Source organism: Canis lupus, chromosome 33, assembly GCF_011100685.1.
Source record: "Canis lupus familiaris isolate Mischka breed German Shepherd chromosome 33, alternate assembly UU_Cfam_GSD_1.0, whole genome shotgun sequence".
Taxonomy (NCBI): domain Eukaryota; kingdom Metazoa; phylum Chordata; class Mammalia; order Carnivora; family Canidae; genus Canis; species Canis lupus.
Genome location: NC_049254.1, coordinates 23,280,097 through 23,300,778, shown reverse-complemented (window position 1 = coordinate 23,300,778; position 20,682 = coordinate 23,280,097). Strand labels below are relative to the sequence as shown.

The 20,682-nt window shown below is 39.4% G+C and overlaps 1 protein-coding gene across 10 annotated transcripts in view; it reads left to right on the top strand.

Annotated features, from left to right (window-relative positions):
* IGSF11 (immunoglobulin superfamily member 11) overlaps positions 1-13,551 on the top strand; it is a 184,579-nt gene extending 171,028 nt beyond the window's left edge. For 8 of the 10 annotated variants that reach the window (XM_038582920.1, XM_038582918.1, XM_038582915.1 and 5 more), the window contains 3 exons: positions 8,500-8,622; positions 9,430-9,580; positions 11,174-13,551. In XM_038582920.1, coding sequence (XP_038438848.1) covers positions 8,500-8,622; positions 9,430-9,580; positions 11,174-11,618 — 719 coding nt within the window. In that variant the 3' untranslated portion in view covers positions 11,619-13,551. The remainder of the gene's footprint in view (positions 1-8,499; positions 8,623-9,429; positions 9,581-11,173) is intronic. The other 2 variants (XM_038582922.1, XM_038582916.1) reach the window with 1 other exon arrangement.
* Positions 13,552-20,682: the final 7,131 nt, after the last annotated feature.

Here is a 20,682-nt window from a genome sequence, read left to right as displayed (position 1 = left end):
TCTTGGAAAATGGCACCAATAGACTTTCAATCCAAGTTTGCCACAAACTATCAGTACCTAAAAAAAATGCAGTTACTTGTGAAGTATACTTAGATAAGGTATGCCTGTATATAGAATGAGAAGCTTGCTAATTCTATTATTCAAATATTCTGTATCTTTACTAATATTTTATCTTTTTCAGTTATTTTATGAGAGAGATGTGTTCAAAAATTACACAGTAAGGGGACCCCTGGGTTCGTCAGTGGTTAAACATCTGCCTTTGGCTCAGGATCAAGTCCCTTTAAAAAAAAAAAAAAAAAGATTTTATTTATTTATTCATGAGAGACACAGAGAGAGAGAGGCAAAGACACAGGAAGAGGGAGAAGCAGGCTCCATGCAGGGAGCCCAACGTGGGACTCGATCTCCGATCTCCAGGACCATGCCCCTGGCTGAAGGTGGCACTAAGCCGCTGAGCCACCGGGGCTGCCCTAAATAAATAAAATCTTAAAAAAAAATCACACAGTAGGAATGTGATTTGTCACAATTTGGATTGGATTGTGGATTTGTCAATTTGTCCCTGCATTTATACTGATTTTTTTTAACCCACTCTAATCAGCCTGTGTCATTAGGTGCTTATGGGGTATTATATCTCCCTGATTTTTCTATGTTTAGTATGCATTTTTACGTTATTTTGATTGTTATTAAAATTTCTATAGTAGGTTTCTTGGGTTAATTCTTGCTAGTATGTTTCTATTTTATGGTTTACTTATTTTCAGGTTTTCATATTTTATGTTTTAGGTGTTTTGCTTGTAAGCAGCTTATGTTTGGATTTAATTTGGTGTTCAGTCTACAATCTGAGACTTTGTTCTTTGATTAGATCCATTTATATTAATTGTGATAATAAATGTAGTTCAGTTAATTTCTAATATTATATGTTTTTTCTACCAAGCTTCTTTTTTTAAAATTTTTTTATTTATTTATGATAGTCACAGAGGAAGAGAGAGGCAGAGACACAGGCAGAGGGAGAAGCAGGCTCCATGCACCGGGAGCCCGATGTGGGATTCGATCCCGGGTCTCCAGGATTGTGCCCCGGGCCAAAGGCAGGCGCCAAACCGCTGCGCCACCCAGGGATCCCTACCAAGCTTCTTTTACCTTTCCATACTATTTACTGATTATTGCAGTGTTGGTTTCATTTTTTTAAATCATGCCTTTTTCCCTTCATTGTTCCCAAGAAATCCTCTGTTGTCCTCATCCTTTCATAATTTAATACAGTGAAGAGAGATGATTAACCCTCCTGTTTGCTGCTTGTTGAGAACTCTGCAGAACTTAGTATGGAGGTCATAGATGGAGCAGGAGAGTGTCTCAAACATCACTGTAGTCCACCACTGTCATGTCCCAGGGCGAAGCCTGAGGCCCAGAGAGATGATCAAGTTTGCCCAGGGGCTACATAGAAAGCACTCCTATTCTTTTGCCACGTCTGGAGCCTCAGGAATCTGATTCTCCTTGAATTGCCACTGCTGAGTCCCTTCCCAGTGAGTGTTTCCATAATTCTTTCATGGGTAGAAAAAAAAAAAAAAGTTTTTACCCACTTCAGTTGCTGAATAAATAGCTGCTTATTTCCTCCTTATCAAGATACTATTCTCAGTGAAGGCAAATTTTTCCTTTTTGTTTTTGTCCTCTGACATAAAGAAGCAAGTCCTATGCAATGTTCAGTCTTCCCTCTTTAAAAAGTAAATACCAGCAATCGTCACAACCATATTGATTTGTTTATACAGTTGTCCATTCTATACATACATGTGTGTCTGTGTGCGTCTGTACACACAAAGACACAACCCTTATTTTGTGCAACTAAGACACAACCCTTACTTTGTGCAACTACTTCAGTGTAGTGTGTTTGGGAAAGTAGAGAGATAGGAAGATAGAGACGTATCTTTATTCTAGAGCTCACTGTCCAGTGAGGGAGACAGAGATAGAGAGGTAATTATAGTACTACTGAGTGTTGGATGCTATAAAAATGTTTACTATTAACCTTTATTTCCCAAAGAATCTAGGAAGAACTATATAGGAGTTTCCTGAACAGAAAAGGATCTTAAAGGATGAGTAGAAATTTTACTAGGGAAAAGGGGTTATTATTAGTAGAGGGAGCCATGCATGCAGAGTCTTGCACATGTAAAAGTTTGATGCTTTTAAGTGTGAGAAAAGCGATGAAGCTGACAAAGATTCGTGAAGGTTTGGCTAGAGGGGAGGTTGGAAGGTTCAGGTCCACATTGTGAAAGGTATTGTATAGCATTCAGGGAGTGTGGAGGTTGTCTTTGAGACTGTGGGTGTTCCCAGGCATTTATAAAGCAAGAAAAGTTATCCAGATCTGCATTTTAGAAGCAGCTGCAGCAGTCAGGGTGTGAGAATGATAGCCTGGCCAGAGATGGGAGACTTTGGTAATAGCTCCATCAAGGAATGAAGAGGGCCAGAAATGAGGCCCTTGTGACGGGGATGGAGAAGGGACGGGGAGATGTGGGGGGTGGGATTCAGGAGACACTGAAGACAAAAATCAACAACACACAGGGCTCAGAGAAGAGTCAGAGTCAGCTCAGATTTCTGTCGTAGGCCCATTGAATCAATAACAACTGTATTAACTCAGAGAAGGAATACTTAGAGATTTGCTGAAGGAGTGAGTGAGTGGTCCTCTGGGAGCTGAAATAATGATAACAGGTAGCATTTCTTGAGCACTAAATACCATTCTCCTTTGAGAATTAAAGCTTAACTGTCAACATAGAGACATGTTGATTCCAAAGAATCTACAGATGTCAAATTAAAAGCAAGAACACTCAGAGTCAGCATTTCTGGGAACATGGACAGAAGTGAGTAGGAGAGAAGCAGTCACGATCTAACCCATCTTCCTTGCAGCTGTTGGCCGTGTTGTAAGTGTGTGTTTGTGTCCCAGTCTACCGCTAATGGCGAGTCACTCTTGCAAGTAAATATTAGTAAGTTTATATACATAGTATATTTTATACATGCTGTGTGAGTGGTATTCTGGGAAATAACAAGTTTTAAAAGCAAAGAAAGTCCTTAGCTTGGTAATTATGATGTGTGATTCCATGTAATGTTAATATTGCGGGTTCCAAATATTACATTATTCAGATATTGCCCACCAATGTCCAACATTATTTTCCAGTGTTTGAATATTTGCTGTAGACTTCAGTTCTTTGCAAATACTTCAGTAGCAGAAATGCAAAGAAAAAGAGATGAGGAATGTTGGTTTGGAAATACACTGACATGAAATCAGAAATGAATTTAAAATCTGAATTGGCAAAAGCTGTATCTGTTTCGGTGGTAAAGCCAAAGCAGAGCAAAAGCAAACAAACAAAATATTTTCATTATTAAATTTAAAAAGCTAATAGGAGGGCAGCTCGGGTGGCTCAGCAGTTTAGCACTGCCTTTAGCCCAGGGCGTGATCCTGAAGACCCGGGTTTGAGTCCCACGTTGAGTCCCACATCAGGCTCCCTGCATGGAGCCTGTTTCTCCCTCTGCCTGCGTCTCTGCCTCTCTCTGTCTCTCATGAATAAATAAATAAAAAATCTTTAAAAAATAAAATAAATATACATTTACAAATATTTTTAAAAAAGGCTAATAGGAGGCAGCACATATTCTAATGTGCGACTAATGTATACTTTGGATACTCTCTTAATGGGGACAGAGTCTTTCCCTGTCTATTCTTCATCTACACCTCAATTCACTGAATATAAATACAAAAATGAAATAAAATTTTCCATGTCTGGAAAATTGGTGATGAGAAAAAAAAATCAAGATTATTGGATAGAAAACTTGATGCTACACAGTGTTTTAAATTTTTTTTAGAATGACAGCTTAAATATTAAGTATTTATAATATTATTTTTGAATTTTAAAATCAATTTTAATTTGGCTTTATTTTGTGATATTGTTCCCCCCCTTTTTTTACTATTTATTATCAAATATATCAGGTTGAGATAATTTTTTACATACTATTAGAATATATAATTTTGTCAGAATTGGTTCAAATAACAATAAACTGTGTATTCATTATTTTTTTTTTCTATGATTCAGGATACTTCTGAAACTTTTTTAAGATTTTATTTTATTCATGAGAAACACAGAGAGAGAGGCAGAGAGAGAGAGAGAGGCAGAGACACAGGCAGAGGGAGAAGCAGGCTCCATGCAGGGAGCCCGACATGGGACTTGATCCTGGGTCTCCAGGATCACGCCTTGGGCTGAAGATGGTGCTAAACCGCTTAGGCATCGGGCTGCCCTTTAAAAAAAAAAGAAAAATTATTTATTTATTCATGAGAGATTGAGAGAGAGAGAGGGAGGCAGAAACACAAGCAGACTCCATGCAGGGAGCCCGACGCGGGACTCAATCCCAGGTCTCCAGGATCACGCCCTGGGCTAAAAGCGGCGCTAAACCGCTGAGCCACCCGGGCTACCCACTTCTGAAACTTTCATATAAGAAATGACTGACTGTTTATTATTATGGCCACTTATTATTCCAAAGTACTTAAATCATATAAAAGTATAGAATAATTCTTGACTTAGGAATTCTTATCTCTCAACCTCAGATCCTGAGTATTAATATCTGTTGGGGATTTGGAGACATCTGACATTTTCCCAGTTTCTTAACTGATTTTTCATATGACTCAGAAAAACATATAAATTCCCCAAGTGATGCCAGGATGGAATTCCTCCATGGACGCTTTACCAGGCACTGTACTATGCCTGTGGCATGAATTACCTCATTTTGTCCCCACAGCAACCCATGATATGCTGGTAGCTCTGTGTTACCCATGAGGAAATTCGCTGGTAGTTGGTAGGGCAGACCCAGCCCAGGTGGTCTAAGCCTAGAACACCAGCTCTTAGTGTAGCATCCCTCAGGCAGTCAGAAATACGGTTCTGGGCCTAAGGAGAATGGATGGACGTGGACATGGACACTTACATTTATTTCCCTGTGATTCTGAAGGGCATTCTAATCCAGCATCCAGCTGCGTGGTTGGTGTGGGATCCAGTGTGGCTGGGAGCTGACGCGGTGGGCTGGGATGGCACGCGTGCTTTCCAAACTGTGGTTGCACATGGTTGGACTTTACCTATCCTTAAAGAAGATCGTAAGAACATTTGCTTTCTAACTTCAGTTCAACAAATTACTTCTGCACCAGAGCAGGCCAAGTGAAGTGACAGATTGAGCTGAAGAATTAGTCCTTTTTCACTTGAGAAAGAGCCCTGTGCTTGCTAGCAGACGGGGCTCCCGTCTGCTCTTTGCCTTGAGCCTGAGAACAGCCCTGTCCTGCTTGTGGCTAATCCTCTCTCACCAATGTGCCTCCTTCCCTGCTTCCATTGTGAGTTAGCCCTAGCGTGGTACGTCAACCAGGGTTAGGAATACTTCGTTCTATCAGTCTGCCCGTGGTCTCTGTGTCTAGAGAGATGCAGAACGGTGACTTCATCTTTTAAAAATAGCCCTTTAAAGCAAGAATCTTTAAAGTTTACCTCTTTCTACATGCCAGAATGGTGCTTAGTTCAGCTGTTAAAAGTCTCCCAAGTTATCTCTATGAAAATGTCAACAAAATTACTGGTTTGGTGTGAGCTGATCAAATTCCTAGAATTTCAGGGCTTAGGAAAACAGCACCACAGTGTGTGGAACGGTGGGGTGAGTTGCCCAGAGATTATGGTCTTCTTGCACGGGGACATCTGGTAATGTATTGAAGAGGGAGGTGGGCAGATGGCTTAGTTTAATACTAGCAGCAGTGGAGCATTGCATGGTTAGGAAATATCCTGTAGGTGGACCCTACACAGTGTTGTGGTGTAAAATGCCTTACTAGAACGTCAAGCACACGTTTGATGCCTATAAGCTTCGGACATGGCTAGACCTGATTTTATAGATTGCTGCTACTTCTATACTGTGTAATCTTGAACAAATTGTGTAGCCTCTCTGAGCCTTTTCACCTTTGAAAAGTATGGAAACCTAGGAGTTTTGTTTTGCTTTTTTAGTTTTTTTTTTTTTATCTGAATTCCAGTATAGTTAACAGTGTTATATTAGTTTCAGGTGTACAATACAGTGGTTCAACACTTCCACACAGCGCCCAGTGCTGATCATAATAAGTGTGGTCTTTGATTCCCTTCACTTATTTTACACATCCCTCAGTTTGTTCCCTAAATAAAACCTAGGATTTTGACAATTAAATGATACCTATGTAAAACTCAGTACAGCTCATATGGTACACAGTAGACCCTAAAGAGAGGGGAGCTCCTTTATTTACTGAGCACTTTCCTGTGTGCCAGGTAATTTCTATGGTTGATGATGCAGTGATGAACAAGACAAACTCAGCCCCTTCTTCCTTTTTTTTACTTTTCTTTTTCTTTTTTCTTTTTTTTTTTTAAGAGAGGAAAAGAATGCTGGAGAGGGGCAGAGGGAGAGAGAGAATCTCAAGCAGACTCCCTGCTGAACACAGATCTCAAGACCCTGTGATCATGACCCGAACCAAAATCAAGAATCAAACAATCACCTGAGCCACCCAGGCGCCCTGCCACTCCCACCAGGCCCATCTTTTAATGAGACAGGCAAAAAATGTCAACAAATGGTGTTAAATGCCAGCACTAGATAATACACGGTGCTGAAGTGCACATAAGAGGGGTGTTTAATGGTTTAATGAAGGCCTGGCAAATCAAGTAGAAAACACAGGAGGAGAAAACACTTTCCTCCCAGGCTGGCCCAACTACTGAGTGAATTCACTGAAAGGCTCTCGCACATCGGTAGCCCTCAAAGTTTTTTGGTTTTTTTTGTTTGTTAAGGAAAAGGAAATAATAACACAGGTATAAACAAAGTAACCACCAAATATGTTGACTTGGTGTGTCCAATACAATTCAGACGTCCAAATTCTTCAAGCGTCATGTTCTGAATAAGCAAGATGCCCATCTAATATTGGATTTGACCCTTTAAATTTCCCATTAAAAAACAAAAACAAAAGCAAGGAAAAAAATGTCCTTTCCTTGGCTTGTTTACTTAAGTTAATTCCAGAAAGGTACTCAATAAATATTTACTTCTTAAATGACTTAACCAATAAATGCATGCAGTGCTGTGGTTAGGTCTGCTTTTGCTGACTCGCTTCCTCTGCCTCCGCCTTTGCTCCAGATAGAAACGAAGATTGCAGCAGAAACAAGATAATGTTAGTTTCTTGGAAAAACAGCCCAGGGTAGGGGTAGCTCCGGGTGTTGCCCTAGGAATACATGGACTTTGTGCCATCAGGATGCTTTCTACTTTCTCCTAAATTCGCAGCTATTTTGAGTGATTGAGAAGGGAGGCAGGGAAGCCTAGAGCTTAGATCTAAGACAGCCCCCCATCTAATTCCAGTTTTGTGTAACTAGCTGTGTGATCTTATTACTCACTTAAAGCCCCAGTCTCCTTACCTGTTCAGTGGGATTAATAATAATACCTCATGGCGTCACTGTAAAGATTAAGATAATACTATAAAAGCTTAACCAATGCTTGGCACATGGTAATAGCTATTAATCTTAGTTTATTGTTCCTGTGATTTACATTTTGTTTACAAGCAATAAATAATCCGTGCTAATGTTGATGAATTAATAAAAAATGAACTACTGAAACATTTCTGGGTAATATCAGCGCGGTGGCCTTGAAAATGCGCTGCTCCTCTACGACACGGCGGACCGGCAGTCCCAGCTGCTTCCTCCAGCAGCTGCCACTGCTTTGCACCCAGTTTGCTTTCACGGGGGCTGCTCCCAGCCAGTGACCAGCACAGCGGTCGGCTACGCAGGCCTATTCCTGCAAGCTGTGACTGCTTTACCAGGTGACTTCAGCTCAGAGCCTCCCCCATCGGCCTGATGGAGTCTTCTGTAACACTGGGCAGCAATCTGAGATGCTCCCTGCCTGGCCCTCCTTCACCACCACCCCCACCCTTCACAGGGTCCAGACCTGCACTGCAGTCTCAGGCACCCCCACCCTCCCCAGCTTCCTCTCCATCTCCTGTCCTGGAATTTCTTCCACTAAACCTCTGGCTCATCTGGGTGTCTTGCTTTGTGAAGGATCCAGACTTCCAGTTATAAGGGTCGTTGGAAGTAACGACCCCTGGAGCACGGAGTGGATATTTTCTCCATCAAGTCTAATGAGTTTTAGCTTCATCTTTACATTTATCGCGTTTCCTCAGAATTGAAATTTGGTGTTACTGGTCGTAAATTCTCCAGGACAAACTGGAGGAAGTTTGTCTGTTTCCTCGGGGAAGGCCACTCACATTTAGGACCTCAGACTAATCAGCAGATTAAGTTGTGAGATTGCACTCAATTAGGACCGGCCTCCACGTCTCCGTGTCTTTAACGTGACGTGATTTTCGTCTTTTCTCGAACCAAAGAAATCTCTTTGGCAAAGGCTATGGATGGCTCTCCAGTGTTTATTTTTAAATTTTGTCTCCTGTTGATTTCTTTGGTTCTCTTAATGCCTCCCCACCACCCCCAACTGCTCACTTGATTATGATTTTTGTGACAGACCAGATCCAGGGGACAGTCACCATCCGGAACATCAGTGCTCTGTCTTCAGGCTTGTATCAGTGTGTGGCTTCTAATGCCATCGGAACCAGCACCTGTCTTTTGGATCTCCAGGTGATTTCACGTAAGTATATACAATTCTGATGTCGACTCTGGGTCTGGAACACCAAAGATCTTTGTTACACCAGGAAACGAAGAATTTCTCTGGATTGTTTTTAGGTCATTTGAAGATTAAATAGAAATTCTCTTGGTTTTATTAATTATTGAAATGTTTTATAAATGTGTTAGCATGCTTTTCAGCCTCCACACTGTGACATCTTCTTTATGACACAGTATCTTTCTCCTCCAGATGATTAGAATCAAATTGGTCACTTGTCTTCAAGTGATTGCATAGTGCTGTAGACATTATAGAAACTTACCATGGTCTCATGGCCACAGCAAGACCTTCTTGTGTTTTCTCCTAATCCCTTTATATCTGCTTAATTGTTAGGTGGCCATAAATAAACAGTGCAGACATTTTCTCTTTATTTGAGAATTCTGGGTTATTTGAATTCCACTTAAAATAAGTAGTGATCTGGTTGGGCTGAGGCGATAGTTATTGCCAGGGTTCTTTTGGGCGGATCACACAGGTGGGCATCTTTGGCCTGTTCTGCTCTAAGTGTGGCTCTACTGAAGTGGTGAGTCCTGTAATGCTCGTTCATTCAGCAAGTGTCTGTGAGCCTACGGTATGTTAGTCCTAGCCACTGAGGACACGGGTTAACTGAGATTTAATTTTATATGAATGCAACACTTTAGGCAATTTTGTGCATTTTAAGAAGATTCTGTGGTGAACTTACATATTTATGAAGTTGTATGAGTGTATGCTATTTCTCTTTCTCTCTCTCTCTCTCTCTTTTTTGTTCTTTAAATCTACCTTAAATATATTTTGCAGCCCAGCCCAGGAACATTGGACTAATAGCTGGAGCCATTGGCACTGGTGCAGTTATTATCATTTTTTGCATTGCACTAATTTTAGGGGCATTCTTTTACTGGAGAAGCAAAAATAAAGAGGAGGAGGAAGAAGAAATTCCTAATGAAATAAGGTTTGTGTATCAGACAATTTGTCCTACATGGTCATTGTCTGTATTTCTATTAATTTTGGCAGCTAAGATTTCTTTGCTAATCCAGTGGCTGTGATCGCCAAGACCGTTACCAAGTCATCTTTTCTTCTGTGTTGTATCACTTTTCCTCATGATACTGCTCAGCGTCACTTACTGGATCATGAAAGGGGAAGAGGGTCTGAAATGTGCCCAACCAGGAGGACACACATGAAAATTTCCTTCACCTCCCATAGCCCCAAGATAGGTGAGGTTAAGGTGGCTGCCACAGTAGAAAAGTTAGTTTAGTAAAGAAATGTGTTTGACATCGGCATTTATAATAGAAGCTAGAAGGAACACCACAAGAGCATACCCGTACCTGTGTGCACAGAGAGGCCAAACAGTATGGCTTGGTGTGAGAAACAGGTCAAAGATATGAACCTCTTCAGAAAATAATGTGAAAATCACCTTTAAAGAAAATTGACTCTTGGCATATTGTAGGGTCGGGGAGTTCGAGCTCAGTCTCATACTGTACCATATCATATCCTTGTTGAGAATGCTTTAAGGACTGCAGTCTACTTAGCATGAGCCACACAGCCCTTCAGGATCTGACCCTTCCCTGCTTCCCTGGTCCTCTGACCACATCCATGATCACTGGTGATCCAGTCTATTTTGTAGCCTCTCATGCCTCGGGATCTTTGCTCAAGCCTCCACCCTCTTCCTGGACCAAACTACTTCCCTTTTTATCCATCTCTTCGGTAAATTCCTTGATCTGATTCAAGACCAGTCCAGGCATCACTTCCTCACAGAAGTTGACTCTAGTCCCTTGTCCAGCCTTTCAGACTTGGAGATGTTCTTGGATTGATTGTCACTCTCGTTTGGCCATAGGCCTCTGGGGTATAGGAGCTGTGTCTATTTTTTTTTTTTTTTTTTACATAAAACATCTAGTAGAATGCCCAATACTCAATAAATGTTGAATGAATTAGTTAACAGCTTAGGTTAAATTAGTGACTTCTCTTAGCCTCTTGTAATTCTTAAGGGTTTGGTCTGTATGCAAGGATAGATTTCATCCCAGCATAAGATCACTGAGAAAAATCACTCATCAGCACACCACAGTGAGTTCTCAGACCCCCAAAAAGTGCAATAAAGTCAGGTCAACTCTTAATCATTTTTTGAAGTTCCTCACACCCACAGCTTGTTTTTTTTTACAGCAGCAAGCTCAGTGGATTTCTTTAAGGTCTATTTTCCTATTTAGAGGGGAAAAAAAAAAGTTATATACACACAGATGCACATACATATACACACACATTTTTTCAGTTATTTTGGAAAGTATAGTCTGAGAGATGCGACCTTAACTTTTCTGCCCTTGGCTATTGAGAAGCTGAGGGAACATTTTTCTTGAGCGTTGTCTCAAAGGGAATGAGTGTCAGCCGAGGCCACCAGAACTGATGTTTGCTTTCGTGGTAGTGTGGTCTATCCTGAGGGTTTGTATCTCACAGACAGACTGGGCTTAGCAGAAGAAGAGAGAGTCCTGGGCAGGAGGGTAGGGTGACATCCAAGTAAATCCTGACGACAACTTTATATTTTCCTCCTTTTCAGAGAGGATGATCTTCCACCTAAATGTTCTTCTTCTGCCAAAGCATTTCACACCGAGATATCCTCCTCAGAGAACAACACATTGACCTCTTCCAATACCTACAACAGTCGATACTGGAGCAACAATCCAAAAGTTCCCAGAAACACGGAGTCATTCAACCACTTCAGTGACTTGCGCCAGTCTTTCTCTCTCCACTCAGGCAATGCCAATATTCCATCCATCTATGCTAATGGGAGCCACCTGGTCCCAGCTCCCCATAAGACTCTAGTAGTGACAGCCAACAGAGGGTCACCCCCGCAAGTCATGTCCAGGAGCAATGGCTCAGTCAGCAGGAAGCCTCGGCCTCAACACACACACTCGTACACCGTCAGTCAAGCAACACTCGAGCGAATTGGTGCTGTCCCTGTCATGGTGCCAGCCCAGAGTCGGGCAGGGTCCCTGGTATAGCACCTGAGCCGATAAAGTATTCAGAAAAGAATCAGTGGAATGCCCCATGCAGGGAGAGGGTGGGGTGAGCAAGTGCTGGGAAAGAAACACTTTCCTTACATAAGGATACTACTAAAAAGCACAAAGGAAAAGGCAGTGCTGTTACCTGGCCAGTGAGATTTGCGAAATGAACTGGAATTCTTCATCCTGAAGACTCGTTTCCCCACTACAGATGTCCCAGCATTCTATTAAAACAAACTGGATCTCAAAGATGTGCCAAGCCAAGGAAAAAGATATAAGAGCAGAATAACACTTAAAACCCAAACTGCAGTCCGGATGGGCTTATTCTTTAATTCATGCCTAACTTAATAATTTTTCAAGAGACTAAAGTGCCAGGTGAAGTTTAAATAATGAAATTATTTAAAAACATAGTTGTCTTTAGGAAAATTAATGAGCAACCCTGGGATCGTCACCGTTCCCTCTTTATCTAGAGGGCTTAATGGGCATGAATGGTTAATATTGGTCCCAACAGGGCTGGCTCTTGTATCATAGAGTCCAAACTTTTTTTACACAAACAAAATTCAATAAGAAATGGGGGAAGACAAAAGAAACTTCTCTGAGAAGCCCATTCATATTTATTTATTTATGTCTTCCTGAACCATGAATTTCATATTTGGAATGTTGCTATATTGACAGATTCTTGCCTGTCTGTGTTTTTCTAGGGTCTGTTCCAGGTCCATGACAATTACTGTTCATTATTTCCTGGAAAAATATTTTTTTAAAAGAAAACTATTGTTTTTTTTTTGTTTTTGTTTTTTTTTTTTTTTTAAAGAAAATACATGAGGGGCATAGGGCTGGGAAAGACAAGAGTGTTATTAACAGCATGTTCAGTGATGGTGTTGGTCGAGCCCTGCGGGAGGCCCATGGTGGGAGGGAAAGAGCTGGGTGCTGTGGGCCGCACAGGAGCCGGAAGGCAGGTGGGAGGGACTCGGGCCTTCTTGGCAGCCTCAGAGCCCGGCTGTCCAGGGCTCCCTTCCTATCACACCAGGTTGCTCTTAATGAGGGCAGCACCCGATGCCTTTTGCACTGAGGTAGATAACTTTCTCCTTGTTTGACAAGTGGAGGTTAGTAGGTTGTTACAGGGAGGGCGGCAGTGGTTCTGTTGTTGTTTCCAAAATAACTATTTTTGCAAAAGAGATAAGGGTAAGACAAAAGGGATGCCTTCAGGTGTGCCCCTGGGTGAGTCTGCCCTATGTTTGTCACAGCTCAGGGTTGCAGTTTTGCCCAGATGCATTTTTACACCACTGTAAAGAAACTTCCTTCTGTGATTAATGACCTGGCTTGGCTGGCCTTGGAGTTCACCAGATAATTTACCAACTCCCCACTCTTGTTTTGTGCTGTGTGGATCTGGGCATACTTGTATCGGGGACTATCTCGCCTTAATCACACTTTAAGCAGCACAGAAATGATTTCGTCCCAGAATCGTTCTCTGAATTATTTATGAGGCCAACCTCGTGGTTCGATAAGAGCATCATTCTGTTCCCAATGTTGTCTCTCACTCCCTCTTCGCACTATGCCTTTTGCCCTCTTTTCCTGCGAGCAGAGCCATCACAGGGAGTGGCTTCCTGATTTTCAGACCCATTTGAATAAATGGAAACCAGCAGCTGCTGGGGACACTGTTTTCTGGGAGGGCTAAGCTCAGAACCTAACCAATTGCAGCCATTTCGATATTGATGAAATGCTGAATTTATGTTAGCATTACTTATTTTTTCCATGTGATGGTTCTTGACTTTGTAAAAATTTAAATAAATGAATGTCTATACTTTTTATAAAGAAGAGTGAAAATACCGTGACAGAAAAGACACTATCAGATGTTGTTTAGAAAGCATTTATCTTGCATTTCTTTATTCTTTCTAATTATCTAAAATTCAATAAAAGTTTATTCATATAAAAACAAGTCGTCATTTATTATCATAATACATTGATGAATTTCTGAGTTTATAGTGTTCTTTTTTTTTTTTTTAGTTTATAGTGTTCTATTTAATGTTATAAGAATTCTCCATTCTGTTAAGTAGTATTCATAATAATTTTAATGAGCGAATAGTACTCTTGTTAGAAATTTGAGTCCAGTTCTCATGTGTATGACCGAAGATATAATGACCCTTTCCATGTACTGAGCTATTTTCATATTTCCCAGTCTGAAGTTCAGGAAGACAAGGTCCATGACTGTTCTTTTTCACTCTGAATCCCTCATCTAGACAGTGCCTAATACAGGTGGTGAGTAGGTGAATGACTGATGACTTCTGCACTGGAGTTGCAAAGTTCCAGTTCAGAAAGTTATGGTTATGATTGCAGCTCTTGGGATATACTGGATCATTCTTTTGTTTAAACTTTTTATTTTTTTTTTTAAGTAAGAGTTGGGCATTTAACCAACTGAGCCACCCAGGAGCCCCGTTTTAACTTTTTATTTGAGATCTATATATTTATACAATTTTGTTTTTATAATTATGTAGTTATATGCTGTTACCAGAAATAGTGGAGACTCCCATAAACCCTTCATCTGATTTTTCCAAATGGAAATTTTTCCAAATGTCTTGCATGTAAATCATGCAGTATCACAGTATCACAAATTGACATAGATGCATTCTATCAACCTTACTCATATTTCAACAGCTGTACATGCACTCCTGAGTGCAGTTTATGTATTTAGTTGCATGTTATTTTATCAGGTGTAGATTGATGTGACTACTGCCACCGTCAAGATACAGGATCCCTTTTAGAGTCACAGTCACCTTCCTCCTCCCCAAGTCCCTAATTGTTAATTTGTTATCCATCTCTATAATTATGGCCTATAAATGGAATCAGATAGTATGTAACATATGAGGATGGGCTTCTTTTTTTTTTTTCTTTTTTTTCCTCAGAATGTCTTTTTTTGGAGATCCATCCAACTTGTTGCATGTATCATTCCTTTTTATTTCTGATTAGTAGTCCATGGTGCAGATATACCAGTATATTTAACCATTTCCCTGTTGAAGGCTATATGAAGGATATTTGAATTGTTTCCATTTTCGGCTGTTAGAAGTAAAACTATTGTGACCATTTTTTCCAGACTTTTATGTGAACATAAGTTTTTATTTCTCTGAGATAAATGCCTGAGAGTTCATTTGCTCCATCACCATTTGTTGAAAAGGCTATCCTCCTTCCAGTGAATTGTTTTTGCAGCTGTGAAAAACTCATTTAGGCATATTCGTGTGGGTCTCTGAGTTCCTTAACTGTTCGGTGATCTTTGTATCTGTTCTTCCACCAGTACTATGGTGACCACTGTAGCTATCTAATAAGCTTTAACTGGTGGACTGGTTTCCTCCATTTTATTATTCTATTTTGAAATTGTTTTAACTATTCCAGGTTCAAGTGCCTTTCCATATAATTTTTAGAATAAGATGGTTTATGTCCACAAGACACTTGGCTGTTTTAATAGGAATGGTGTTAAACATATGATCAATTTGGGAAGACCTTGTATCTTTACTATTTGAGTCTTCAAATCTATGAACATGGTATATTTCTCTATTTAGACCTTCTTTGGTTTATTTCATGAGCATTTTGAAATTCTCAGGATACAGATCCTATACATGTTTGTCAGATTGATCCCTAAGCATTTAATTTTCTTTGAAGCAGTTATAAATGTTACTGTGTTTTAAATTTTGGTTTCTATAGGGTCCCTGGGTTAGCTCAGTTGGTAAGGTGCCTGCCTTGGGCTCAAGTCATGATCCCCACATCCTGGAATCAAGCCCCCATTGCATTGCATCAGGCTTTCTGCTCAGCAGGGACTCTGCTTCTCCCTCTGCTCCTCCTCCTGTGCATGCTCACTCGCTCTCACTCTCTCTTAAATAAATAACTAACTAAATAAATAAATAAAATCTTTTTAAAAATTTTGGTTTATATATATTTGTTCTTAGTAAATGGAAATGTGATTGAATTTTTTGTGTTGATTTTGCATTCAAGTTTGCTGAAATCATTCCTTCAGAGTGTGGTTGTTTTGTGTTTTGTAGATTCCTTGGGATTTTCCATATACAGAATCACATCAGCTACAAATAGAGACAATTTTTTTTTATTTCTCTTCAATATGTGTGCCTTTGCTTTTTCATAAAACTGTTAAATACAAAGGTTAGTGTGATATATTTTTCTTATTCCTAGTTAGAGGGGGAAAGCATTCATTCTTTTACCATTAACTATGATGTTAGCTATAAGTTTTTGTAGGTGCTTTTTATCAAATAGGAAGTTTGATTCTATTACTAGTTGAGAAGATCTATCATTTATTTATGAGTGTTGGGTTTTGTCAAATGTTTTTCTGCATCATTTGGTACAGTCATACTGTTTTGTTTTTTTGCTTTAGTCTGTTGATAATGCTAGGTTACACTGACTAATTTTCAAATGCTGAGTCAGTCTTGCATACATGGAATAAATTGCATTTGGTCATGGTGTATAATTTTTTAAAACTCTGCTGGATTTAATAATATTTTTGAGAATCTTTGTGCATAACGGCCTAGAATTCTCTAGTAAAGTCATATGTGGCTAGAGATTTCCTTTTCAGCTTTTAATTTACCAATTCAATATCTCTGATGGTTAGAGGATTATTCAGGTTTTCTATTTCATCTTGAGGTAGGTTTTTTTAAAGATTTTATTTATTCATGTGACACACACACATAGAGGCAGAGACATAGGCAGAGGGAGAAGCAGGCTCTCTGTAGGAGCCCGATGCAGGACTCAGTCCCAGTACCCCAGGATCATGACCTGAACCAGAGACAAACGTTCAACCACTGAGCCACCCAGGCATCCCTCATCTTGAGTTTTAATAGTCTCTGGGCTTGAGGAATCGACTCAGCTGTTCTCCTTGTCAGTATTTATGGACATAAAGTTATTTGTATTTTTCCCTTTATGTCTTTCTAATGGAAGGTGGATCTAGACTGATAGCTCTGTTTCATTCTTGTTGGTGATCTGTGTCTTAATTTTACCAGTCTTGCCTAAAGTTTGTCAATTTTAGTTATTTTTTTTTTAAAGAAACAGCTTTTTGGTTTTTCTTTCTATTTTTCTATTTTCAGTTTTATTAATTTCATCCCTTCAGCTTGCTTTGGGTTTATTTTTCTCTCATATTTCTATTTTTTTGAGGTGGGAGCAATGGTTTCAAACTGTTCCTCTTTTTTATATTAGGGCTATAACTTCTCCTTCAGTACTTTAGCTGTATCCACATATTTTGACCTGTGCATTTTCATTTTTATTGAATTCTATGTATTTTTATCTTTCCTGTGAAAATTCCTTTTTACTCATGGATTATTCAGAAATGTGTGGAAATTTTCTGGTCGTTTTCTGGTAATGATTTTTTAGGTTGAAGCTAGAAAAAAATCTATTAAGTTAGGAAGAAATCTGTTGTATTTTAATTCTTTTACATTTGTTGAAGTTCATTTTATGGCCTAAGATGTAGTCTCTGTTGGTACATGTTCCATGGGCTCTTAAAATATTTATTCTACTGTTGTTGGATAGAATATTCTGTATACAATTAGATCCTGTTAGATGATTGTGTTGGTCATTTTATATCCTTACTGATTTTCTACCTAGCAATCAGTTTCTGAAACTGAAGTGTTGAAATCCCTAACTATAATTGTAGATTTGTCTATTTCTTCTTTCAGTTTATCAATTTTTGCTTTATGTATTTTGAGGCTCTTTTTTCATACAGGTGTATTTAGAATTATCATGACTTCCTGGTGGATTGATCCTCTTATCATTATGTAATGTCCCTCTTTGTCTCTAGGAATTTTCTTTTCTCTGAAGTTTACTTTATCTGGCTTTAATTTACCACCCTGCATTTCTAAGTTACTGTTTGCATAGGATATCTTTTGCCATCCTGTACAAAAATGTCGTCATATTTGAAGTGAGTTTCTTGTCAATGGCATCTTGTTGGATCATATTTATGTACCCACTCTGCAAATATCTGTTTTTTAATTGGCATATTTAGATCATTTACATTTAAGGTAATTGTTGATATGTTTAGGGCTAAAATCTATTTTTGTTTTCTGTTTCCCCCCTTTTTATTTATTATTTATTTTATTTTATTTTTAAGATTTTATTTATTTATTCATGGGACACAGAGAGAGAGGGAGAGGCAGAGACACAGGCAGAGGGAGAAGCAGGCTCCATGCTGGGAGCCGGATGTGGGACTTGATTCCGGGTCTCCAGGATCACGCCCTGGCTTAAAGGCAGGTGCTAAACCACTGAGCCACCCAGGCATCCCTTTCCCCCTTTTCAAATGATCTGTTTCTCTTACCTTCTTTTGGGTTGATTGAATAATATTTAGGATTCCTTCTTGATTTATTTATAGTGTTTTTGAGTATATCACTTTGTATATAGTTTTTTTAGAGTTTATTCTAAGTATTACAATAAGCATACAGAGCATATCACAGTCTACTTGTATTAACATTTTACCACTTTAAGTCAAGTGTGAAAACTTACTTCCATATATATCTTTTTTCTTTCACCACTTTTAAACATCTTTTTCCTGATCACAATATGGTGTATAATTTTTTTCAATCATCAAAAAGCATTTCTAAAACTTATGAAATGAGTCCATTGTATGCACCCATATTTCTGCTTCTTTGTTCTTTGTTTCTGATGGTCCAGGATTCCTTCTTTCATCATTTTCATTCTGTTTGAAGAACTCCCATTAGCCAATTTATAAGGGTAGGTCTACTAGGAGCAAAGTCTTTAGTTTTCTTTTGTCTGAGAATGTCTTTTTTTCCCCTTTATTCCTCATTGGATGTAGTATTCATGGTTGACAGTTCTTTTCTCTGAGCACTTGAAAAATTTGGGAAGTATTCCACCACTACTTCTTAAAACACTTTCAGCTCCCCTGTCTTTCTTGTATCTTTTTGGGACTCTGATGATGGATCTTTTGTTATTGTCCTGCAGGTTCCACAGGCTCTCTTCATTTCTTCAGTCTATTTTCTCTTTCTTGTTCAGGGTAAATCCTGATTGATCTGTCCTCAGGTTCACTGATTTCTGTCCTCTGTTTCCACTCTGCTTAGTTAGATCAGAAAGATTTTCGGTTACTATACTTTTTAGTTTGGCAGATTGATTCTTCTTAAAATTTAATCATTAATTTAAATTTTATATTAAATCATATCAAGATACAATTTATATACTATAAAATTCACTCGTGAAGTGTATATAATTCAGTAGCTTTCAGTATATTTGTAGAGTTGCACAAACATCACTGTAATCTAATTTTGGAACATTTCCATCAGTCCCAAAGAAACCTGTACCCCCTAACAGTCATTCCTTTTTCTACACCACCATCAACTCCAGGCAACCATTAATCTACTTTCTGTCTATAGATTTGTCTGCTCTGGAGATTTCATGTAAATTTTATCATACAATATGAGCGTGTATGTGTGTGTTTTGTAACTGCCTTATTCACTTAGCATAATGTTTTCTTAGATTCATCCACGTTGTAGCTGTGCTATTGCTTTATTCCTATTTCTTTACTGAGATTTTCTAGTTTTTCAGTTTTAAGAGAATTCATAATTGCTTATTGAAGGATTTTTATTATAGCTGATTTAGCAATCTTGTCGGATAATTTCAACATCCCATTGATTTTAATACGGACATCTATTGATTGTCTTGTCTCACTCGTGTGATTTTCCTAGTTCTTAGGATGATGAGCGACTTTTTAATTTTCTCCAGACATTTTGGAATTATGAGACTCTGGAACCTTTTTTTTAATATTCATTTATTTTAGCAAGTATTCCCTTTGTTGAGGTGTAGCCCAAAAGCCAGATGTGTGTATATATTTAGTTTTTTGGTGGACACTACGAATAGCATCTCGGTAAAAGTGAAGTGTTTACACACTCTCTTAGCAGATGGGTGGGATTGAAGGATAGCTCCCCCTTGGCTCTGCTTACACCTTCTTGGTGAATGAAAGTTGGGCACCAGTCTATACCATGTTCTTGCCTTCAAATAGGGGGTATAAACTCAGCTCTTGGCTGGGCTTTGCTGAGACCCAGAAGGGAAGAAGGAGGGCACTTATTCATGGCACTTGCCAGGGGATGGGAGTAGGAACTCACCTCCATGCTGCCTGATTGACACCAGTAGAGGGGAAGGAAGGAAGGAAGATGGAGAGCTGCATTATTCTGCATCCTTGATGGAAGGTGGGACTTCTGGCTGGGCTTGCTGCGACCAGGGGAAGGAGGAAGTGGAGTGTTGCTACCACCGTGCCTTGCACCTTTTTCCACCTTGTTGATACTGGATGTGAATGCAAGCTCAGCTCCCCCCACTGGGGAGAGTACAAAGATCTGTTAAAAATCCATCTTTTTGCCACTGTTCAGAGTGTTCCTAATGCTTGTATTGTGTCTGGTTTTTTTAAAAATAATTGTAAGAGGGAAGACTGGCTTACAATGGAGATTTTAGGGGATCCCTGGGTGGCTCAGCAGTTTGGCGCCTGCCTTTGGCCCAGGGTGTGATCCTGGAGTCCCGGGATTGAGTCCCGCGTCAGGCTCCTGGCATGGAGCCTGCTTCTCCCTCTGCCTGTGTCTCTGCCTCTCTCTCTCTTTCTATGTATATCATGAATAAATAAATAAAATCTTAAGAAAAATGGAGATTATAATGGGGCTACCCCATCTTGATTGGAACCAGAAATCCTGAAATATTATTTTAAAAAATAATCAGTTACATCTTACAGTACTCTATTATTTGGAGGGTTTTCAATTGTATATTAAATAAAATTCTTATTCCTTTACTCGATTCATTCAATTCCTTCCACAAATGGTCTGTTAGCTTTCAATTCTTGACTTCCCTGTTTCTCTACATGAAAACTCTGCTCCAGGCCTGTTCACCTTCCTTCAAACTAACTTTTCTCTCTTTTTTTCGACACCTTCCACCTATCTCTACCCAGATCTTTCTGTATCACAAATAGAATCCAAATATTCTACCCTAAATCCTCTTTTTCCATCTAGTTAGAAGGGACTGGAGCTTCTCACAAGTGATAGCATTTACTATATGTAAGGGAAGTGTCCCAGTCTGTATTACATTCCTGTGT